This window comes from Mauremys reevesii, linkage group 1 (genome assembly GCF_016161935.1).
Source record: "Mauremys reevesii isolate NIE-2019 linkage group 1, ASM1616193v1, whole genome shotgun sequence".
NCBI classification, from domain to species: domain Eukaryota; kingdom Metazoa; phylum Chordata; order Testudines; family Geoemydidae; genus Mauremys; species Mauremys reevesii.
Genome location: NC_052623.1, coordinates 14,270,836 through 14,294,787, shown reverse-complemented (window position 1 = coordinate 14,294,787; position 23,952 = coordinate 14,270,836). Strand labels below are relative to the sequence as shown.

Sequence of the window (23,952 nt, the reverse complement as noted above, 5' to 3'; positions counted from 1 at the left end):
TCGCTATCGCCCCGGGGGCTAAGTGCTCTTAGTCCTGCTTTACACATGGGAAAGTGAGGCCCAGAGGGACTAAGGCCCATTTCCCCAACAGTACTTGAAATCAATGGTCGTTAGGAGCCCGAACGCCTTCGCGGACCTGGGCCTAACCGACCTGCCCGAGTCTCTGGCAGAGCAGGGAACTTAACCCAAGGCTCCTGGGTCACAGGCTAGCTCTCTAACCATTGCACCAGCCTTCCTCTCTGGAAATCGGCCTCCTGGAACTGCACCTGCAGGCCTAGAGGCTTTGCCTTCCAATTCCCTGGCTGGCAGATTGGCAGCTGATCTTCCTTCTCTCCTCCAGCTAGAGTCAGAAACGGAGAGCGAGCGAACTCCCACAGGGTAGCCAGGCTGGAGGAGAAGAGTTTCAGAGGGGAATAAATGAGGGCTTTTCCCCCATTATGATTCTGGCTGCGTTTGTTGTCAGGAGTGGGTTTCCCCTGCTCTTTTCTGTGTTTTAGCCCTGCGCCACCCCCAAAGTGAAGGATACCTGATTTACTGTACACCCGACCTCTCTCTCTTACCTAACCCCCAGGGCACAGAGTCAGAGGGCAAAGCAAAAAACAGGAATAATAACGAAACCTTGTCTACACAAGAACGACCTGTTGCTGAAAACAGCATGGCGGGGCGGGGTGGGGGGGGAGGGCGAGCCGTATCAGCATTGAACCTCATTTAGATACAAGTGCAGACCACAGCAGGCTTCAGCAGTGGTTCAGTGCTTCACCAGTGCCTACAGCTGTTGTCAGCAATACAGTGTTTGTACAGAGCAGACCAGTCTGCATCAGCCTGACACAGCCTCCCCTTCGGAGAAGGAGCAGAAAGCGAAAGCACACCCAGACATTGCCTGCCAATCTCACAACACACGTGTCAAAGGAAAGGGCTGGGTTCTCCCAAGACTCACAACCTCGCCATCCTTGCAGAGGATACTAGAGCACCTGGTTTTCTTGACACATACTGTACACGCTCTTTTGCTTTGGTTCTGAAGCGTGACGCAGAAAGTTAGGGTGAAAGCAGGATCAGAAATGCAGCTGAAGGGCCTGGAAAGCACTTGGAGGGGAAAGGGACAAATGTAAAGACTTATTAGCAGTGGGAAAGGTTATAGTCACCTTTGACCCAAAGCAGCCATTTAGCAGAAGTGCGGACGTGAGAAACATTGGATGCTCGTCGGAAAAGCATAAAGCAGATACAGTAACTCCTCGCTTAACGCTGTCGTTCTGGTCCTGAAAAATGCGACTTTAAGCGAAAGGATGTTAAGCGAATCCAATTTCCCCATAAGAATTAATGTAAATAGGGGGCTTGTAAATGTAAATTTTATGCCAGACAAAAGACTATATTATATATATATATATATATATATATATATATATATACACACACACACACACACACAGAGTATAAGTTTTAAACAATTTAATACCGTCCACAGCAATGATGATTGTGAAGCTTGGTTGAGGTGGTGGAGTCAGAGGGTGGGATGTTTCCCAGGGAATACCTTACTGCTAAATGATGAACTAGCACTCGGCTGAGCCCTCAAGGGTTAACACATTGTTGTTAATGTAGCCTCACACTCTACAAGGCAGCATGAATGGAGGGAAGTGAGAGAACATGGCAGACAGAGACACAGTGTGCGTGAGAGAGAGAGCTGTGCATTGCCCCTTTAAGTACCCTGACCCCACTCTACATACATTGTCTTTTTAAGTAGATCAGCAAGTTGAGACAGCAGCTGATGCCAGCAAGCTCCCTCCATCCTGAGTCCTGTCATTCCCCCCCCCACTCTATAGAGATGGGGTAAGCAGGGTGCAAGACCAGGGGGGAGGGGGACATCCTGACATTAGCCCCCCTCTGTCCCCATCCCATAGCAAGCAGGAGGCTCCTGGGAGCAGCTTAGGGAACCAGGGAGCTGATGGTCCACCCTGGTTCCAAGCCCACCAGCTACCTCCAACGGGCTGCTCTTCCTGCAAGCAGTGGACTTAATATACTATATGGAGATATACCTATCTCACAGAGCTGGAAGGGACCCTGAAAGGTCATTGAGTCCAGCCCCCTGCCTTCACTAGCAGGACCAAGTGCTGATTTTGCCCCAGATCCCTAAGTGGCCCCCTCAAGGATTGAACTCACAACCCTGGGTTTAGCAGGCCAATGCTCAAACCACTGAGCTATCCCTCAGCTGCCAAACGACATTATAAGGGAGCGTTGTGCAACTTTAAACAAGCATGTTCCCTAACTGATCAGCAACGCAACAACGTTAACCAGGACGATGTTAAGTGAGGAGTTACTGTATAGTCATGGATATGAGCAAAGGAAAAGCCCTAATAATAATATTATCTAGCTCCTATATAGCACTTTTCATCAGCAGATCTCAAAGCTCTTTACAAAGGAGGTCAGTACTAGTGTACAGATGGGGAAACTGAGGCACAGCGCTCCGCTAATCTATCTCCCTGAGACCAGGGAAGGATTATTCCTCCAGGACTTTTAAAACTAGGCCATCCAACCCACAAACAGTCACAAGGGTGGAGCTTCCACCACTCCCCCAAGGACACTATCCCACAGCGATCAATGGGAGGTGGTTTCTGGGGAACCTGGCAGTCACTGAACTTTGGGGAGGGCTTGGCCAGGAGACCTGGAGGGATCTGGGAAATGACTGTGTTATTTTGCATAGAAATATATATACATATTTAGAAAATAACCTGATGTTTAAACAATTGGAACTGGGCAAATGCAAGAATCCGATTCATACAGCTGTTCCCTAGCTATGTGATAGTGGGATTTTATCAGTCACCTTGAGCCACCCCTGTAGTAAGTGTAGGCCCTGATAAAGGCCCAGTTGAGGCCTGACGCCTGAACTAAAGTATGGTCAAGCCTTAGCTAAAAGCAAAAGGCAAGCTGTGAGCTGGAAGCCGGCCCTGTTCACAGAAGTTGGCAAGAAAAGGGCTGATGTTGCATAAACATATATTCACCTAGTGTAGTATCATATAAACACGGTACCAGAACACACTATACTGGAACATTCCACAGATAACAAGGAACACCTTGGACTACGTTTGCCAGGGAGCTGGAGACTGTGCTCTTCTTCGACAATAAACCTGGCTGACGTGCCTTCGTACCTTACTAGACTCTGTGGTTATTGGGGGTTCTCTTCAGGTCTGCTGGGTCAGCTATCTGCGCAGAGCTGGGGCAGCACACAGAGGGAACACACGCACGCAGCCGAGTGATATCAACATTGGAGAAAGCAGAGCACCACACCGGTAGCACTCTGACAACCCCTATACTGTTTATTAAACCCACTTCTTGCAGCCTGACTTCAATTAGACCCTGATCCTGAAAAGGTGCCCCTGAATCGCCATGGATACATCTGAACAGAGCTTCTTACCAGATCAAAGCCTGGGCTATCAGCTCTTCAGGGCAAGGATTGCGTCTGTGCATTTGTACAGCACCTGGCACAATAGGACACCAATCCTGACCGGGGAGTGTAAGGGCTGCTAGGTCAAATCAGTCTTGAGGTCCATCTGGTCCCATATTCTGTCACAGGTTGTGGCCAGCGCTGGCTGCTTCAGAGGAAGGTGTAGCACCTGTCGCCCCATTAGGTCTCATTCCCGCTTCTAATACTTGGACATTGGATTGAGCCTCGAAGCATGAGATTTAATCTCCCTTCCAAGATGTTTGTTGCTCACACAAGAAGAATAATTGATAAAAACCAGGAAGTTTTCTCTGAGATGCAACCCAGAGATGGCCCCTCGGTTAATTTCATCCCTTTGCTTTTCCTTTCACCTCCCTTTGTGACACTCAGCATTCTGCTCTTTCCAGGCAGGGAACAAGTCTCCTTTTTGATCGCCAGGGTCGCAGTTCAGAGCAAGGTCAGCCGAACACTGATCTAACCAGCCCTAAGGTTCCTTCTTCCACACACACCATGGAAACTTTTCTTTTGGCTACGTGACATCTCGTTTATTTAATGGGGGGGGATTCAGTGATTCCGGCTGCCTCCAGAATGGGCATTTGACACACGCCTGGCAGCACGGAGAGACACGCCAGTGCACGGAATGCACAAGCGACAGGAGGGGGGAGGACAAGGACGGCACCGGAGCTCACGCTTACAAGTCAAAACAGAAGAGCAGAGTTAGGCACGAAACTGAGCAAAGCACACTTCCGGGACAGAAATGGGATATTTATATTTCCAAGGCAGCTACAAAACAAATAACTCATCCAATGAGAGGCTGGGAGAAGGGGGAAGGGCCAGGACCGGGCTACACAACTGTTTGTTGGGTAACAAAAACTGAAGTGTGGCCTTATTCCTTTCTCTGCGTGATCACGCCTGGAGCTGCTCCCCTGGCGCTCCAGCCATCACCACACACCCAGGGCTGCTCCTCCTTCAGAGGCACCCGCAAACCAGAGCTGCAGCGAGACCTGCCCCTCCCTCAAATCAAGTACAACCCCCGGGTCTGCACCTACCCCTTTCCCTTCCCTCAGTGCCTAAAATACACCCACCCCAGGGTCACACCTTCCCGTCTGACCCCTCCCAATCACCCCCACCCCAAGTCTGCTCCTATCCCGAAGCAGGCAGCCCCCAGAACTGCAGCAACCCCAGGCCCCCAGCTACCCCCCTCTCTTCCCGAATCAACCCCCCCAAGCTCCAGCTACCCCTGCCCTGCCCCCCTCCCTTCCCGAATCAACCCCCCCCACACTCCCAGGCTGCAGCTACCCCTGCCTCCCTCCCTTCCTGAATCAACCCCCCAAGCTCCAGCGACCCCTGCCCTGTCCCCCTCCCTTCCCGGAATCAACCCCCCCACACCCCCAGGGTCCAGCTACCCCTGCCCCCCTCCCTTCCCGAATCAACCCCTCGCGGCTCCAGCTACCCCCGCCCAGCCCGGCGCAGGCGGCAGCTCCCGGCCCCGCTCGCTCACAGGCCTGCACCACGTCCAGGAAGCGGCCGCTCTGCGCCCGGTCCCGGAGCTGCAGCTGCCGGACGATGTGACGCTTCCAGGACCTGCCGCCGCCGCCGCCGCCGCCGCTCCCGCCGCCTCGGCCATGGCTGCGGCACTGGGCGGCCGGGCCGCGTCCGCGCGGGGAGGGAACCCTCCTGACGTCACCAGCGGGGGAAGCCCCCAGCGGGCCCAGCCCCGGGGGGAGAGAGGAGGGGGGGGCCCTGCTCGGCCCCGCCCGCCCCGTGCACGGAGCCCTCGCCGCCCCCGCAGCGGAGGGGCTGGAGCCCGGCCTGCCCCGTGCACGGAGCCCGCCCCGCCCCCGCAGCGGAGGGGCTGGAACCGGGGCCACCCAGTGTATGGATCCCGGTCGCCCCCGCAGCGGAGGGGCTGGAGCTCGCCCCGCCCTGTGCATGGAGCCCGGGCCACCCCCGCAGCGGAGGGGCTGGAGCTCGCCCCGCCCTGTGCATGGAGCCCGGTCACCCCCGCAGCAGAGGGGCTGGAGCCCGGCCTGCCCCGTGCATGGAGCCCGGTCACCCCCGCAGCAGAGGGGCTGGAGCCCGGCTCTCTCAGCCCCAGGCCCAGCTGTGGGGCAGGGACCACTCGCGCTCGGGGATCCCAGCCTGGCCGGGGCTCTGCACACCCCGGATCACGCCTCGGGGGCTGACAAGGGCAGATGCTGTGGCCAGGCCGCCCGGGCAGCAGGAACAGAAGCCCCGTTCTTCTCTGCACTGCGCGCCTCCGGGTCATGGCGCAGCTCCAGCAACCACAGCGCCAGGCCTTTCTATAGGGCCCTTCACAGGCAGGTCCCAGCCTGTGCTCCGAGGGGAACCACCAGAGAATGATTCTCTCTCCGTCGATCTGGATCGCGTTAGTTTGAAAGCTCCATGTAGACAGGAGCTGGCTGAGAACCGCGGACATGAACCAAAGCCACCGATCTGAGCAGCCAGCCTGGAAGGGTTCAGAGCTAGACCCAGCAGCGCCCAGTTCTGCAGCTGGAGCCCATCTCCAGTGAATGTCCTAGCCAGCCAGTTCTCCCCAGTAGCTCTCAGATGGTGGCCTGCAGCGACTTGAGCGTTGGGCCCAACCTCAGGGCAGGCTGTTAAGAACCAGGGCACAACCCCCAAACTGGCTGGGAGTTCTGTACTTAGATTTCACCAGCCACGTATCAAGTGTAAACTCCTCAGGCACTGAAGCGGCCTAAGCACGGAGTCACCGACAGTCCCCGTGGGTACAGACAGTCCCCGTGGGCACCCTGATCTGTCCCGCTACACCGGCGAGCCTGCCTTTGCGATAGATGGTCCCTGACACCGACGATCACAGCAATATGCAGGTTTCAGAGTGGTAGCCATGTTAGTCTGTATCAGCAAAAAGAACGAGGAGTCCTTGTGGCACCTTAGAGCAGAGGTGGGCAAACTACGGGCCACATCCGGCCTGGGGGACCGTCCTGCCCAGCCCCCGAGGTCCTGGCCCAGGAGGCTGTCTCCCGGCCCCTCGCCTGCTGTCCCCCCGCAGCCTCAGCTCGCTCGCTGTGCTGCTGGCGCAATGCTCTGGGCGGCGGGGGTGTGACCCAGTGCTCTGAGCTGCGCGGTGGTGGCGGTGGTGGCAGCGTGGCCCGGCTGTAACGCCGCCGGCCACCGGTGCTCCAGGCAGCACGGTAAGGGGGCACGGAGCAGGGGGGGTTGGATAGAGGGCTGGGGAGTTCAGGGTGGTGGTCAGGGGGCGTGGGTGTGGATGGTGGTTGGGCGGGAAATGGGGTTGAATGGGGGCAGGGGTCCCTGGGGGGGCAGTCAGGAAGGAGGGGGGGTTGGATGGGGCGGCAGGGGGCAGTCAGGGAAAGGGATTCCAGGGTGGTCAGGGGACAGGGAGAAGGGGTGGTTGGATGGGGCAGGGGTCCCGGCGGGGCTGTCGGGAATGAGAGGAGGGGTTGGATGGGGCAGCGGACCTCCGAGGGCAGGCTAGTGCGGGGGTACGTCACACCCCAGCTGCTGGAGGGGTATGTCACACCCCAGCTGGTGCGGGGCAGGCTAGTGCGGGGGTACATCACACCCCAGGAGTGTGAGGCAGGCTAGGGCGGGGGTACATCACACCCCAGCTCGCCGTGCCTCTGCCGGCTGCCCTGCTCGCTGATGCCTAGAGCGGCGGACGCCTGTGGTGTTCAAGGAGCCAGGCCTGTGTAAACAAAGGGGACCTCCGGACTCTAACCCCAGGCTCTCCCCTAATGGGCCCAGCCCAGGGAGCCATGTGGGCCAAGGGGCACCACCCAGGAGCCAGCGGGCAGCTGAGATTTCCCTCAGCCCTGCGAACTGCCTGCCCCCACCCCGATGGGCTGTGTGTCTTCAGGGATTGTGGGGGGGCACGACTGAGTGTATTTGTCCACCCCCCCCCCCCCGGTAAGGGTGTGAATCCTTCTCCTTGGTGCGTCTCCATAGGGCTCCTCGCTGGCCCCAGCCTGCACTGGGTGCTCCCTGGAGATGGGGGGTGCTCCCCATGGCAGAGGCCAGGTGTTCCCCGTCCTGTTCTGTCTGCTTCTGGGACTCCGCAGGCTGTCGAGGACGAGCGTTGCTGAGAAAACAGGCCTTGTTCTGAGCACGTGCTGGGGCTCCGGTGCCCCACAACCCCTCGCTGACCCCACGACTCACACCACACACCCCTCTTGGGGGGGGGGCTTGGCCACAGGCTGCCCCCCTCAAGGGCTCACTGGTGAATGGGGTTTATTGATGCACCCTGGAGGATTTGGCTGCTGCTGGGCCCAGGGGCTGGACGAGCTGTTCCTGTTTCGCTGAGGGAGCAAGAGACATCAGGGGGCAGAAGTCCCAGCTCCCTGCCCCCGAGGCTGGGACCCACTCCCCGGGGCAGTGAAACGGGGCAGCTGCCCTGTGCTGCTGGGACAGAGACCTGACCACACTAGCCTGACGTTCGTGGGATTTCTTAGCCCAGTCTCCCCTCCAGGACATAAGGGAACTGAGTCACCTGAGAGGGGAGGCGGGGGAGTGAGGGGGTAGGACAGGACTGGCCCCCTGACACCGCTGGGCAGCCTCAGAGAGCGGAGGCGGGCGCTGGTTTAGCTGAGGATTAATACTCTCTAGCTGCGGGTGTCAGCCGCCAGCCAGGGTGAGGTGTGCGCCTGTGTCTGGGCGTGGGGAGACGCTGGTCTCATCTGGGCAGGAAGCCAGCACCAGAGAGCCCCAGCTAATGGGGCCAGGGCAGCCGTTCCCCACTGCCCTTCCAGCTGGCTCGGGCCTGCCCCAGCCCCGTCCTCAATGCACCCCCGTTTCTGGCTCACTCACCCCCGGTGCAGCCTCGTCTGAGTGAGGGGGAGCAGTGCCTGGGGGGCGGCTCACAGCAGCCCAGCTGGGAGCCTGTAGGTATGGCTGCCCCACCCAGCTGGGCTAGGGACCAGCCCTAGCACCACCCCCCCATGTGGAGCTGAGCTCCCCCTCCAGCTGCTTCCCAGGTGCCGGGGTCTCTCTAGTGCATCTTTCCCTGCCAGGGCTGGGCAGTGCCACATGGGAGCAGCTAGGAAATGCCCCCGCAGCCCCTGCTGCAGGAAGGGCCCCACCAATGCCACGAGGCGCCGCGGGCCCGGGGCCAGGGACAGGTGAGGAGCAGGCTGGGGACTTTCCTTACAGCCTGGAGACAGCAGGTTGGGGTGGTCCCACACCCATAAGGCAGGGCCCTTGTCCATTTGTCTCATATTTCTCTTGCTGTCGCAGGTTGGCAGGGTGTGCTAAAGATCCCGTTGTATTTTTCATAGGAGAAGAGGGTTTACCGCACTGATCTTGGCTAAAATGGCTCTTCTCCCCACTGTCGTGCGGGCTGCCGTACACCAGACAGGTGTTGCCCTCCCCAGAAGTGGCTGCATTTCAGGGGCCCTGCATGTGCTGCTTGCAAAGTGTTTTAGGATGAAATGGGCCTTAATGAACTGGCTATTGTGTGTACGCTACCACTGCCCCCTAGTGGATGTAATCAGAACGGTGAGCTGTGCGCCTTGCTCCTAACCCCGGCCCAAGGGCATGCCTCCTTCCTTTCTTTTACTTCACATAATGTGTTAAAAGTAACTTTACAAACACTCAGTTTCCTCCAGCATGAAGCTGAGCGAAGGAGACACTCTGATAAGATGAAAGAGCAGAGGCTTAACGAGTGCTTAAGTGGTGAGGAGACAGGACACCTTTACTGGTAGACTCAGGGTATCACCTGGGGACGCCACAAGCCAGGGACAGATTTGGCCTCTGCATCATTCCATGAAAGAATCGGTAGGATCCCACCGTCTGTACTGCGCGCGGGGCGATTCTGAACAGCTGGAAGCTCTGCTAATCACGTGGCCATGAAGCGGCTCTCTGCTGCCTTCACGCCATTCCTGGCGAGGTTATTCTCAGAGGGGCCAGTAGCTTCAGAGGCACGAGCTACTGCTTCGGCTGGCCATTTCGCCCCACAGCGAGAGCAGGGCTAGAACTCAGAGCTTCCTGCTCTGAAAGGCCAGGAGCCTATCACGTGACAGAACAGAAAAATCTCCTTTTGCTGAAGATAGCATAGGGTCTATGACCCTTAGTTGAGCCGTGCTGAGTTCATCTGTTGAGGACAGCGATGCACATGTACCCCAGCTCAGAACTGTCTGTAGCGCTGGCCTGGTTTTCAGACATGCCAGGCCCTGGACTAAGCGTGTCCATCGCACCGGTCGCTAAACTTCGAATGGCCTGTAATACTAGCTGGGGAGGGCTCTGAGTTACTACAGAGAATTCTCTCCCAGGGGTCTGGCTGGTGGGTCCTGCCCACATGCTCAGGGTCTAACTGATCCCCATACCTGGGGTCAGGAGGGAATTTTCTCCCTGCTCAGATTGGCAGAGACCCTGGCTGGGTTTTGCCTTCCTCTGCAGCATGGGGCAGGGGTCACTTGCAGGTTTTAACTAGTGTAAATGGTGGATTCTCTGTAACTTGAAGTCTTTAAATCATGATTTGAGGACGTCAGTAACTCAGCCCGAGGTTTGGGGTCTATTACCGGAGTGGGTGGGTGAGATTCTGTGGCCTGCATTGTGCAGAAGATCAGACTAGATGATCATGATGGTCCCTTCTGGCCTTAAAGTTTGTGAGTCTCGGAGACACAGACTCTGTCAGCATCTCCATTACCAAGTAACATGAGAGACTCCAAACACGATGCCTTCAATTGCCTTGGAGACATCAGTGAAGCCAGGGGGTGGACTTTTCGAAACCTCTGGGCAGCTCGCCCCTACCACCACTATCACTGACTGAGAGGGAAGAGCCCCACCTATTGTATCACCAACACTTCCGGCTGTTCCTTGGAAGCCTCCCCCCCTCCCCCAGCACTGAAACAGGCCAGCGCCTCGTTAGCTGAGACCTGACACAATAAAACAGCAAGCCCTGCGCCTGGCAAAGGCCGCCTGGCCCCCATGCAGAATAAAAAGCAGATGCTGGAGATCGGCGTATGAAATTTATTAGGGAAAAAAAATCCCCATTTTTTCCCCTTCACAATTATTTAAGGGAGAAAAAAAAAACCCAAAACCCCAGAACAACCAGTGTAAGAAGAAGACAGAAAAGCTGGAAAAGATTTCACGCACGCACACACGCTAGGCAAGAGACCCCCAACAAACCGGCCAGGCTTTACACTATCTACAGGTGACTATGTACAAGGGCGAGAGAGAAAATGAACCACACACACGGACACAGCAACATTAAACCCAGCAAAACACAGGCCACAACTTTGAAACAGCCACTTCACATTTGGGTTGGGTTGGTTTGTTGTCTCCGCTTTTATACAGCGCCAGGGGAAGCCGGGTGGCACCTATGCAGCGGGGTGTGGGTGTTGGCGCGTCTGGGACCCCTTCCCCCCTCCCTTTGCTCTCTTGTGCTCGCACGTGAGCAGAAGGAAGGGGGCACCTTGCGCGGGTTTGCTGGCAGCTCTGGCTTCATTTGCAGGGAAGAGTCGAAATCGAAAAGGATCAGGCTGCAGGAAAACCACGCTTATGTAGGCACGTAAGCTAGCAGGGGTGGTGTTCCCTAAGGGTGAAATCAGGCCAGCACGAGTTCTGTGTACCAGTGCCTAGGTACGCACAGGCCTTACACGGGGTGAACTTCACCCCCTGTTTTTTCTTACACATCTTCAGTGGAGAAACAAGGGATAGATTTGACCCACTGATTCCCCCCGCCCCTTTTCCAGCGTGCCACCAATGGACAAGTCAGACCCTTAGAAACCATCGTTAAAGCCACGTTGCCACGAGTTTACATACGCCGTCACTGTTGTTCTTCACGCAGCGGAAGATGGCACGTCGATAAATAAAATCCCATTCCCGAGCAATGGCTATAATCCAGTGGGGTGGTTAGAAATGAATCACAAGCTCTGCCAGATGCAATCGAATGGAGCGTAACAATCACAGCAAGCTTTGTTTTCAGGGTTGGGGGGTTTTTTGCCTTTAGGGGTTTATTTTTTTTTCAATTTCTTTGCTATCTTCCCCTCTGCAAATCCTTACAGTTGTTCTAAGAGGGATTGTGGGAGAAAGGACGCGACGTACTCCTGTACAAAGCTATCAGCCAACCGTCACATTTAGTAACGATGCAGGGTCCTACAGAGTATTTTATACAAAGCATCTTTCTAAAGGCAACTCTGAATAGGTAAGGCAAATGAATACATGTTTTCGGTTAGCATCTTTGTCGTCAGAGTCTCCCGCTGGTCCCCACACACATCGGCACACACAACATATATTCAAAGAAACGTACAATTAAAAAAAGACCCCGAGGAAAACCTGTATGTAGCCCAAATCCACAAGGAATTCATACCCCCAGCACAGGCCAAGGTCTGGTCGCTGGCTGCTGCGCAGAGCGGGTAGGGATGACACCCGTGTGTACCGCATGTCACTGAAGACCAGGTGTTCCTATGTTTACACACTCCAGTGCTCATCCACTCGCAGGCTCCAGACAACCCCGCCCTTGCTCCCCAGTTAAACAGGCCAGCTGCTGCTTACACTGATGCACTTTGGTAGCCCTTTCCATTCGAGGCTCTCAAAGCCTGAATAATGGTTCCAGCCTCAAAGCAGCTCCTGTGAGATAAAGGAGTCATGGATGGGGAAGCTGAGGCACGGGGAGAGATTAAGTGATTTGCCTGAGGTCGTGCGGTGAGTCAGTGGCGAAGCCAGGAATAGCCTCCTCCTTTAGGATGCAATCTGCTGTCCTAAACTCCCTTTTTCTCCCCCTGCTGAGCGCTGCTCCGGGCTGGAAACCTGATCTCCAGGACTGCAAATTCCAACAGTCTTAGACTAAACACACACGGCAGCTCCTCAGCCATAAGTTTTAAAGCCAGATGGGACCATTGTGACCATAGAGTCTGACCTCCCACATAACGCAGGCCGGACAACACTCTTGAGCCACTCAGCAGTGAGCAGGCCTCTGTTCTGGGTAAGGGCACCATCCCTCGCCACAAAACATTTATGCAACTCCACCCCCCAGCCGTCCCCCCACCCCCCGAGCTAGTATGCAAAGACTCTGGCAGCCACGTCGGTGTCGGGTGGCTTTGGCTGAGGTTCGCCAGGCTCGCTATTTCAGAAGGTGCCGCTTTAGCAAAGCGAAGGGACCAGGTTTTGCAATACACCCCGCTGGCCTGCTTGTGCCGCCGAAAAAGGGGTTAGCTGGGACTGCGTGCAGTGCGCTTGTGCCAGCATAACCCACACACCTCCTGGGCGTGGTGTTCTGGCCCCACAACCTTCGCTAAGAGGCAGTTGGCTTCTAGCTCATGCGGGCGAGTCTCATGCACTAAGCTCCAGAGGCCCCAGGTTTGAGCCTGTTGGTATTACACCCGCACGCTGCACCGGGTGAATTTCACCCCCTAGGCACAGCCACCGCTGATTCGTTTTGATCAATGCAGCTGGCAATGCTGGGGACCCCTGGGCCACACTAGCCTCCCTCCATGTTTTGCAGTTTCCATTATTGGGGGAAGAGCCTGGGTTCTCTGGATGACACGAGAGCACCTGATGCCACCTGGCCACATTCTCTTTGGAGACTCTTCTGTCTGCAGATGGTGCTCTCCTGTGGCTCCCTTTCCTCTCTTTAACTGGAGGGACTGCGTGGAGAAGGGCAGCAGTTAGCACACAGGGGCCTAGGCCGGAACGGGGCTGCGGGGGACCTTGCAGCAGGGTTCTGGTCTGTTTCAACTCGATGGGGCCAACCCATAAGCCCAGATCTAGCTCTAAACGTTCCTAAAGGTTGGGGCTCTTCAGCGTAGGGTGTTTACCTTAGGGCCATCTCTTGTACAGGGATTAGAGAAAGTCCCATCCGGCCATCAAGTCCACCTCACGACAAAGGTAATGCTCAACCGAGGATGCCACAGTCCTTCTGCTCCTGCTACTTGGTCTTCATCGGAGTTCCTCACCCTCTGCTGATGGCTCTCGAGCACCGCTAGTGGTGGCAATTATCTCATCACTGCACAGAGCCGTGCGGCTGGGAGAGCAAGGAGCACCTGGTCTCGGAGATCCAAGACCCTGTTCCCACGCAGAAAGAATCAAGCTGAGCATGCAGAAGACAAGTGAGAAAGCAGCAGACTGGCCTCTCCGCCGAGCGTATCCTGGGGGGAACAGCCGGGGCGAAATCCTGGCCCCACTGAAGTCAATGGCACAATCCCACCGATTTCAGTGGGGCCAGGACTCCAGGCCAGGCCGTTAAGTCTTTTCCCAAGAAGGAAGGAACAGCACCTGGGGCTGTCTACACTAGTGACTGCTGCGATTGGCAGGGGAAAGGATTTAAAGGCCCGCATGGACTCCTCAAACAGGCCTGTCCTCTGATCAGGAGCAAACGAAAGCACCAAATGTCCTCTTGAGTGAGAACGTGGGACCAGTGGAACCAGGCCATGCAGGAGACAGGGCTCTGTGCTGTCTCAAATAACTCTCGTCCGTTTCCCTGAAGGCTGAGACACCCCCGTGACGATCATTTGCTCAGCACTGAGGCCATCTGCCAGATGACGACTTGTCCCGCAGAGTCCACGGGCAGCTGGGACGCGCTGGCCACACCACCACAGTACTGGCCTAGGGGAGAATGTCTATATTTCCTGCTTTCCTTGACGATGAGCCGGACGCTTTCCTGCGGCTCATGGGCCCTAGACCTTACGGAGCCCGTGGACTCAATCTGAATTCAAGGCCTATAACGGGGAAAGTGCCAGGTGAGGGTCTGAGAGCGATACCTGGGTATGTAGCGAGGGAGCTGTACACTCGCTGGCTGACGCGTTTTTCTCTCTCTGCTGCATTCCCACCATCCCCAAGTCACTTAGACCCGTCGGCCCCAAACCACTAGCACAGCGGGTGCAGCAGAAAAGAGACTGGCGAGTGTGTTCATAAAAGGCCTGAAGGAGGCTTCAAACCCCTCCAGCGTCCATAGGAAACGCTGCCCCCAGCACGTGTCAGGTGGCATGTGTGACACATACCCTCTGGGTTCTATGTCCAAATAAACTCCGCGCTGGCCCCGCTAGATGACATGCAGGCAGCCCGTGCATCTGGTGAAGGGTGCAGCGTGCTGGCTGGCTCACTGCGCTCCGGCTCTGCGCCATTGCTCAGGGAGACACTGCTGGGCAGATGCCTTCTGGAACCGGCCACGCCCCGTCGAGCACCTGCATGGTCGGCTGCTGGCTCGGCTGGGTATCTGCAGGGCACACATGGGTACCGGGACCTTCTCTACTAAAGCATCCAACGGGCTCATCTCAGAAAGGGCAGGTTTCAGTTACAAAGGCGGCAACGGGCCAAGATGTGGGCGAAGGGGAAAATGCTCTGCGCTGATGTCAGTGGACGTGCGTCCGCTTACACCAGGTGTGGCTCTGACCCCGCCTGAGTTCACAAGCTGGCAGTGATCATGCACTGGCGTTTCTGCTCAGCACATGCATGGATCAGGAGCATCCTATGGCCTGCAGACGCCAGTCTCTCTCCTCCCCTGCAGTGTCCTCTCAGGACAGGTCTCCCCGTGGGATGGCTTTGTGCTCCTCTCTGGATCCAACCACCCTTCCTCTGCTGTCCCTCAACGCTCAGCGGCAGGCCTCCCGGGCGTCTCCACCATGGCCAGACAGCAGGAGGCGGCTGGCCCTGGATCCGAGAGCAGGGAGGCTGCCGCTGGGAGGAGAGCAGCCGTAAGCCTGTGCTTGGGAGTACGGGACCCATCACGCCCAACTGCCTGGAGGTCAGAAAAACACATTGTGCTCTCAGCCAGACATCCCCAGAGCACAGACCTGCTTCCACCGGCCCTACTGCTCTGCGCCCGCGGGTACGTTCACGAGGACGAGCCACATGTGATTTCCCCCGGCCATTCGTCTCTGACACCCTCAGGAACAGTTCTGCTCTCCTGAGTGACTGGCCCCCTCTCCTTTCCGTCCCCGCCCGCCTGCACAGCACTCCCCATCCTAGCCTCACGGGCCAGGGAACTCCCCCATTCAATAGCCAGGGTTTGCAGCTCAGCCTGTGGGAAAACCTCTCCCCCACTCCCGAAGCAGCCAGCGGCAAAAGTCCTCCATGTCGATCAGCCCGTGAAGTTCGAGGCTGAGATCCTGGTCTGGGAAGCGAGGGCAGCTGTGCTCAGGGGGGAAGGGCAGCCTCAGGCCTTCTCAAAGCACACGCTCTCCCCGGCCCTGGCGAACTCCCTTCCGTTCCTAGCCCGGACACTGAGCCCTGGAGCCACTGAACGGCGCCGGTACCCGTACAGAAGGGGCGGGGGGAAGCGGGGTTCATTTCAATGTACAGCAAAAGGAGTCCAAGGAATAACGCCCCCCCCTCCCCGGCATCCACGAGAGCAGGTGGGTGAGTGTCCTGAATCAGAGCCGCCGTCTCACCCGCGGGGCTAGGCACGGCCTGGGGGGACCGGGACTGTAGAGAACGCACCGGACAAATAAGGATTTCTCAAAACCGGCTCCCTCTTTCCTTTGGATCCAGGAGAAAAGGGACAAAGAGTCGCTGGGTTTGTCGATCTGTCACGCCCCTCCCCCCCGCCGCAGTGAGGAGAACCTCACTGCGCCACCGTCTCCATGTGCCCCTCTGTGTCCAGGCAGCCGTTCATCTTGGGGCTCTCCCTGTCCATCCCCTGCAGGTCGTACTCCTCGTCCAGGAAGTCCAGCGAGTTGTTGCTGGGGAGGCCCCTGATGGTGAATTTGTGAGACACTTTGGTCCACTGCTCCCGGTTGCTGGCCACCCTCTCGTACAGCTCGGCGGCTCTCGGGAACAGGTCCTGGAGCAGCCTGGGGGACAAGGAGAACGCCCGTCAGCAGGAGGGGTGGAGAGCCGTAGCCCTGGGGGCCGCGAGCGGGGATCAGGGGCCCGCCGCGCTCCACGCACACTGGCCAGAGCGGAGAAAACGAATGGGCAATGAACTCGAAACAGCCCCAGGGCTGTTACAGTCCATAAGGGACACATGAGGCAAATGCCAGCAGGGTTAGGCACCTGGCCAGAGCAGATAACTTGGGCTGGGACAGGGAGAGTCAGCCTTCCTACTCCCAGCTTCACCCAGCTCTGGCCACTAATAGCACCAGCCAGCCCTTTTTATCTGGCCTGCTGGGCCCTGATTGGCCTCTGCCTGCTCCCGCCCCTTCTAGGCACCAGGAGACCAACTCTCACTGGTTCTGCCTGCAGCTGACTATGGGAGGCCCCTCTAGGCAACCGCTGGAGGCCTGAACTCGCTGCTCTTCTCTTCCAGCTGGAGATTATCTTAGAGCGGGGTGCACTGATGAGGTCCCCGTTCCGGGGGGGACACACCACCCACCAGAGAGTGCCCAGCGAGGCTTGCGCCGGGCTCCGTCTGCCCTGGAGCTAAGCAGCCCCTGCCAATGGAGGGTACCAGGGATCGCAGCGTGTTCTTCCTCACGGTTAAACAGGATCTGATGGCCAGGGCATGCGTGTGTGTATGTGGTGTGTGTGTGTGTGTGTGTATGTGGGGTGTGCGTGTGTGTGTATGTGGGGTATATGTGTGTGTATGTGGGGTGTGTATGTGTGGTTAAAGAGGATCCAATGCCCAGGACTGTCTGTGCGTGTTTGTGCAGGGGGGTTGGTTAAACAGGATCTGATGCACAGGGCGGTGTGTGTGTAGGTGTGTGTTTGTATGTAGAATGTGTGGGGGGGGTTAAAGCGGATCTGGTGCCCAGGACTGTGTATGAGTGTGAGTGTGTGTGGGCTCTGTGTGTGTGTGTGTGGGGGGTGTGTGTGGGTGTGTCAGGACTGTGTGTGCGTGCGTGTTTGTGTGTGTGAGTGAGGGCTCTGTGTGTGTGTGTGTAGGTGAGAAGGCTCTGTGTGTGTGTGTGTGTGTGTGTTTGTGAGAGAGAGTTCTGTGTGTGTGAGAGGGCTGTGTGTGTGTGTGTATGTGAGAAGGCTCTGTGTTTGGGGGTGTGTGTGTGAGAGAGAGAGTTCTGTGTGTGTGAGTGAGGGCTGTGTGTGTGTGGGTTTGTGTATGTGAGAAGGCTCTGTGTGTGGGGGTGTGTGTGTGTGTGTGAGAGAGAGAGTTCTGTGTGTGTGAGAGAGAGAGTTCTGTGTGTGTGAGTGAGGGCTGTGTGTGTGGGGGGGTGTGTGTATGTGAGAAGGCTCTGTGTGGGGGTGTGTGGGGGTGTGATAAGGCTCTGTGTGTGTGTGTGCGCGTGCGGCGTTGCTGAGCTCCAGGCAGCGGCTGCCTGCGTGGGCGCTGTCCCTGCGCTGAGCCCTGCCCCCGGCGCCCGGCCCCCGGGCCCTCACTTGTAGATGGGCATGGCGATGTGCTCCATGAAGCTGATCTGCAGCTCGGGGATGTAGGCCTTCTCCCGGTCCATCATCTCCATGGGGCGGTTGCCCATGGCTTTCTCCTGCAGAGACAGGCAAAGGGGGCCGTGATCCCCGCAGTCCCTGGCTTCACGCCTCCCGGCCCGGCTCCCTCCTGCCTCCTAGCCAGCAATCCCCGGCCCGCCTCACCCTGCGGCTGCTTTAGGCTCCTCTGGGAGCCCACAGCCCCATGGATGGAGGGTGCAGAGGGCCAGCCGAAGGGCTGGCTCTGCCTCCACCTGGCCCCTGTCTGGTGCCTCCCGGGGGCGTCCGAGGGAGAGGCTGGCAGGTGATTCGGGTGGAGAGCCAGCGCTCGGCTTTTCAAGGTGGCCTGAAGAGCCACAGCCGAGCTGAACCCAATCTGAGGGAGGGTGTGGGGGGGAATCTTTGGACACGCCACCGTCCGCCAGAAACACGGGCATCAGACACCCTGCAGTGAGAGCCAACCCCCGCACCCTCTCGCTGGAGATGCAGCCCCTGGCCCGCAGCACGGGGCGGCCTGGGAACAAACGGCTGGAAGCCAAGCCCGACACACCGGCTGCCCCAGGGGGATTTATTCACGTACCAGATCTCCCTGGGAGAAGAACTCCTTGTAGATCAGCTCCTGTGAAGGAAAGGCCATGGATCAGAACCGCTCGACGCTAGCTCCTGTATCCCTGGCTCTGCTTAGAAAGAGACGCGTCTGCCCACACAGTGCTGGGCACCTCCCGTGAGACATGGGGCCTCTCAATCTCACTGGCATTGCTGGCGTTTTAACAGATACGGCTCCAGCGATTCGAAGGGATGTGAGGAGGGTCTGCAGGGCTCGGAAGTGACGAGTCTCTGCTGTGTAGCTCGCCTCACTGGGCCAGCGCACTCAGAGCAAGGTGCCGAGCAGGCCAAAGGAGACCTCTCCTTACGCAATGCAGGTTTCACCGGTGGAACTCACTGCTGCAGGAAGCTCCCTGCCTCAGTCAAAGGCCTGCTAATGCTCTGCCCGCTGATAAGGCAGGGCGGCGATCTGGCTGAGCACTCCCATGCTCAGAGCACAGGATGATTGCCTGCTGGGCGTGGGACGGAGCGCTCTCCACGGGGACCACTGCGCAGCTGGCGAGGGTAACGGTGGCACTTGCTTTGCCCGTCTCTCTGGTGCTAAGGGCTGGCCACTGCGGGGAGCTGTACTGGAGCAGATGGCCCTAATGTGTGATATTAGCACAGAGACTCGGATGCACCCCGGCTGTAGGTGAGCACAGCAGCCTCCCCCCTTTACTCCTCCAGGGGGCGCTGGACCCCGGGGTACCACGTTTGAGTGCGACTGGGGGCACAGCCTCAGTGGAAGGGGCTTGAGCCCCCTAGGCTGGGCCCTGGCACCCACATGGAGGAGGAGGGGCCAGGCTGGCCCCGCTCGTACTCACAGCGATCTTCCGGGTGGTTTTCCAGCCCTTGGTCTGGTCCGAGAGGTCGCAGGAGGTCATGAGCAGGCAGAGCAGCAGGCTGTGGTGCTGCTTGTTCTCCGGGTCGTAGCCCACTAGGCAGGGGAGGAAGAGGGACGAGCGCTGAGTCGCTGGGCGCCAGCGGGTTAGATCTCGCGTCGCGCTCCCGCGGTCCCAGCCTCTCCCGGGCTCCAGCCGGCGACCCCTCTCCCCAGCCGGCCCATTGCCAGCCAGCTGGAGCCCGGCGCGCGCAGAGATGGAAAAGCTCTGCCAAGCCGCTCACGCCCAGATCCTCCAAGGGGGTTAGGCACCTAACTCTCCTCGGCATCAGGGGGAGTTAGGAGCCTTTGAGGCTGATGGGCCCCACTCTGGATTCCCCTGGGTTGGGCCCATTGCTGGGCTGGAGGGCTCCAGGGGCCGCTCCCAGGTGCCTGCCCGACATTCCCAGGTGCATCCCCCGGCATTCAGGGGCCTTTGCACCCCGGGGGCCCATTCAGGCCAGCGGTGCCCAGGCACAGTGAAGGAGCTGAGTGAGTGGTAGGTGCCCCCCAGTGGTCACACAGGAGCATTACAACCTGCCGATTTCAGCTTCCGCCCTCAAAGCGAAGCTCAGGGCAGCTGGGGTCTGCTGCTCTTTCTAAACCCAGAGCCCAAGATGTTTTCCTGTTCTAGCTGTAAATCACACGGGAGCCCTCAGCCGGCTGCTGGCCGCCCTCCCGGGGACAGACTCCAGACTCCCGGCGCCGGGATCCGGGAGCGTTTGCTAGCGGCCGGTTTCACATAGCAAATGCCCTCCACTCTCGCCAGTGCCGCCCGCGCCCCGGGGGCCTTTACCTTCCGCCATCTTCTGCAGGTCCTTGAAGATCCGCAAATGGTGAGCGAGATCCGTGGCCAGAATAATGTCCCTCATCAGATCCAGCATCCTTTGGTAATCCTGCAAGGCCAATCACACCGCCCCTGAGTGCCACGGGGCTCGGTGACCTCACACCACATGGCCTGGTTGGCAGAAAGGTCAAGGGAGTCAGCCAAGGTCACCAAAGGACTCAGTGGCAGGACGGGGAATGGGACGAAGGGGACTCAAGTCCCCGTCTCCTGTTCTAACCACTAGACCACACTTCCTTCCAACTCGCAGCCCTGTGGCTTTTATCCAGTGGAGTTCGCGGCTGGGTCAGGGGCTTTGTTTAATCAGGGAGAGTTTCCCCTGGAAGCAGAAACCGTTTTCGGATCGAAGACCCCTCGGATCCAGGAGGAGGGAGGCGTGGCTTGTCCGAAGCTGGCTCAATGGGGCTCGCTGCATCCGGACAGGCGATTCGCCGAAGGAACCAAGGAGCGAAGGCCAGGCCACCTCTGGGAGAAGGACTCTGTCTGGGACGTGGCTTCAGCGAGGCGCAGTGCGTGGCTGGCCCGTCTCACCTGGAGAGCAGGGCTTTATTCCTGAGGGGGACCCCTCCGGAAGTCTCAGCACATGCCTAGAAGCCAATAGCACCGCGTAATCTGGCACAGTCTGGCCCGGCTGGATCCGGGGGTCAGGAGATCCGGCGGGTCAGGAGTGAGGGGCCTTGGACACAGCAAAGAGGGGAATAGCCAGGCTTGCTTTGGGTCAGGAGCAAGGTGCATCGACAGAACGGGCTGTGGGGAGTCTAAGGCTGGATTAGCGGGGGGGCTGCACGTCAGGAGTGAGGGGCACCGGCAGCGAGCTCCACCCCACTCACCTTGCGGGAGAAGTGGTCGAAGATGTTGCAGCCGTGGGTGTTCAGGATGGCGATGGCCTGTGCGAAGTGGTGTCTCTGCAGGGGGAAACCGAGGCACGGCAGGGAGGGCTGCATTAGTCAGAGGGCACCCCCCCCCCCGGCACATGCACACCTTACCCCTCCCATACAAGTGGGGCAGGACTCCATGCGCCTTACGGCTGGGCTGTGGGGAACGAACGGAGGGGGCAGGCAGGGGCTTTCCCTGCTATTCCACCCCCCAGGCCTTGGGCTTTCCCTAAGCTGCCCTCTCTCCTTGTCCCCGGGTGAGGGAGGAGGTGATGGGGGACTCCATGCCCATCTATCCATGGCCCCCACATCTGGGGCAGCCACCCTGCCCCGGTGCCACCCGAGGCTGAGAACTGCTGCAGTTGTTTCACTGGTGAGCTAGGCAAGCAGCCGCCGGAGCCAGGCCCTGAGTGCGAAAGGGCGTGGGAGCGAGGCGGGGCCGGGGCAGAAGACGTCTTACCTCCATGACGGAGCCCTCGGAGCTGTAGAGCGCCGCCAGGACGGATTTCTGGAAGACAGAGTGGCACCAAGTGGGGTCACCAGCCAGTGGTGGGCGAGGGCGTCCGTCTCGCTGGAGCTTTAGGGTTAGTGGGGGGCTGCAGCTGGGCAGGTACCGCCCTGCCACGGCTCTGCCGGCCTCCCAGCCCGGCCCCAGGAGGGACCCAACCCTGGCACTGGGGCTGGTGGGGTTGTATGGGGTGGGACTGAGATCCGGCGTCTCGGGGGCTGGAAGGGATCCCACCCTCCGAACGGGAGGCCGGTCCCCCTGCGATGTAGGAGTGATCTCCTCGAACCCGCGCCAAGTGACTGAACCTCGCGGCAGGGCTGGGAGCCGGAATCACAGGGGAGGGAGAATGAAAAACAAGCCGGTGAAAACGCCCCTGCAGCTCAGTCCCGGGCTGGGGGCGGGTCGGCTTTTGGCCCATGGTCTGGGGCAGTTGGCAGGAGCCAGCGATGGACGAAGCCACATGATCCCTCCGAGGGCTGGGCAGGTCCTGGGTGCTTGGCTCATGGCAGTTGCCGTGTTCCCCGCACCAGGGCTCCCCCTGCCCTGGAGGGGCTGTGGAGAAGTGATGTCACCTCCTGTCACTTTACGTTTTCCTTTGCTTAGCAACATCAGCCTAATGTTCAGATCGAGGTCCCCGGGGCTTTGGTACCGCCACAAGGTGTCCTGGGAGCCGACCCCCCAGCAGCTTCATCTCCCGCCCTGGTGCCCAATGGATCTCCTGTAATCTCCCGGCCTCACCATCGGATCTCCTGTAATCCCCCAGGCTCACGGGCAGATCTCCTGTAATCCCCTGGCCTCACTGGCAGATCTCCTGTAATCCTCCGGCCTCAACATCGGATCTCCTGTAACCCCCCAGCCTTCCCAGCAGATCTCCTGTAACCCTCTGGTCTCACTGGCAGATCTCCTGTACTCCCCTGACCTCACCATCGGATCTCCTGTAAGCCCCGGCCTTTCCAACGGATCTCCTGTAAGCCATTGGCCTTCCCAACAGATCTCCTGTAAGCCCCTGGGCTTCCCAGCAGATCTCCTGTAATATCCCAGGCTTGCTAACGGATCTCCTGTAACCCCCGGCCTTACCGAAGCCACCTGGAAAGAGTTATTGGTGCCTCTGTGGTCCAGGTCATGACACATGCAGGAGATGAACAAGGCGAAGATCTCAATGTCTCTGTGGAGAAAAGGACCTGCTGCATCATGGTGACGAGGGATGGGAGGGGCTCTCGGGGCAACACCTCCCTCTCTCGGGGGCCAGCTCAGCCTGTTCTCTGCAGTGACCTCTCCCGGCTGACGGGACTTTGGCACCGGGGCCGTCACTTCTGCAGCGCCAGGCAGGCAGCCTCATTCTGCTGCCAATGAAAGTGTGTGTGAGCTCAATGGACCTACTCATGCCAGGTCCCTATAGGTGCAGGGATCACTTCGTGCACCCACTTCTGGGCTGGAACACTGCAGTTGCATGCAGGGATATTACGGTTTGGGACAGGAAATGAAGAGGAGCATTGCATTGTGGGAATTCAGTGTGGCAGTGTGGAACAGCCCAGGGCCAACCCCCTGACTCATGCAACGTGCCGTGGGCAAGCGGCGAGTACCCACGTCTGCTGGTGCACCCTGGAGAGCGGCACAGCGCCCCCTAGCACCATGGCAGGGAACTGGGCTGATGGAGACTCGGGAGGAGAGCGCTGCCTGCTGAATCAGCTGGGGAGAGGGAGTGGTACAGATCGCCTGCCCGGCTGAGCTGGGAGATCCACAGGCCAAGGGGCCAGGGGTGCAGAGCCGGGGCGGGGGGAAGCTGGGTGTAACCATCCACCTACTCCAGGTATTTGACCAGCTCCAGGTTCTTGTAGAGCAGGTAGCAGAAGTGGGAGACGGAGAAGGCGTGCATCCAGTTGTGATAGGGCGGGTCCCGGTAGCCCTTCCTCACCATCAGGCAGAACCTGGCCGGGGCGAGGGAGAAGGGGATGAGAATGCAGCTGCCCCCGGGGAGCCGGCGCTCAGCTCTGGCCGGCCACCTGCAGTGCCCCCGTGCTCCAGGCAGAGAACACCTGGCAGGCTGCAGGGCAGGGCGCTTCCACCCTTGAACTGCCATGTCAGAGACTCATAGGATTGGAAAAGACCTCGAGAGGTCGTCTACTCCAGTGCCCTGCACTCATGGCAGGACTGAGTATTGTCTAGCCCATCCCTGACAGGTGTTTGTCCAACCTGCTCTTAAACCCCCCCAATGACAGAGATCTCACAACCTCCCTGGGCAATTTACTCCAGTGCTGAACCACCCTGACAGTTAGGAAGTTTTTCCTAATGTCCAACCTAAACCTCCCTTGCTGCAATTTAAGCCCATTGCTTCTTGTCCTGTCCTCAGAGGTTAAGGAAAACAGTTTTTCTTCCTCCTCCTTGTAACTTGAAAACTGTCAGCAGTTGTCGTCTCCCCCCACCCCCCAGTCTTCTCTTCACCAGACTAGACAAACCCATTTTTTCCCAATCTTCCCTCCTAGGTCATGTTTTCTAGACCTTGAATCATTTTTGTTGCTCTTCTCTGGACTTCCTCCAATTTGTCCACATCTTTCCTGAAATGTGGCG

General features: G+C 58.4%; 2 protein-coding genes across 3 annotated transcripts in view; both read right to left on the bottom strand.

The window, feature by feature from the left end:
- Positions 1–5,367, bottom strand: part of ATG16L2 (autophagy related 16 like 2) — a 70,465-nt gene extending 65,098 nt beyond the window's left edge. The window contains exon 1 of the mRNA XM_039532522.1: positions 4,935–5,367. Within this exon, the coding sequence (XP_039388456.1) occupies positions 4,935–5,367 (433 nt within the window). The remainder of the gene's footprint in view (positions 1–4,934) is intronic.
- Positions 5,368–15,395: 10,028 nt separating this feature from the next.
- PDE2A (phosphodiesterase 2A) overlaps positions 15,396–23,952 on the bottom strand; it is a 358,953-nt gene continuing 350,396 nt past the window's right edge. For both annotated transcript variants that reach the window (XM_039539536.1, XM_039539537.1), the window contains 9 exons: positions 23,190–23,312; positions 22,462–22,549; positions 21,337–21,384; positions 20,832–20,906; positions 19,954–20,053; positions 19,102–19,214; positions 18,273–18,311; positions 17,645–17,751; positions 15,396–16,164 (listed from right to left, as the gene is read on the bottom strand). In XM_039539536.1, the coding sequence (XP_039395470.1) occupies positions 15,936–16,164; positions 17,645–17,751; positions 18,273–18,311; positions 19,102–19,214; positions 19,954–20,053; positions 20,832–20,906; positions 21,337–21,384; positions 22,462–22,549; positions 23,190–23,312 (922 nt within the window). In that variant the 3' untranslated portion in view covers positions 15,396–15,935. The remainder of the gene's footprint in view (positions 16,165–17,644; positions 17,752–18,272; positions 18,312–19,101; positions 19,215–19,953; positions 20,054–20,831; positions 20,907–21,336; positions 21,385–22,461; positions 22,550–23,189; positions 23,313–23,952) is intronic.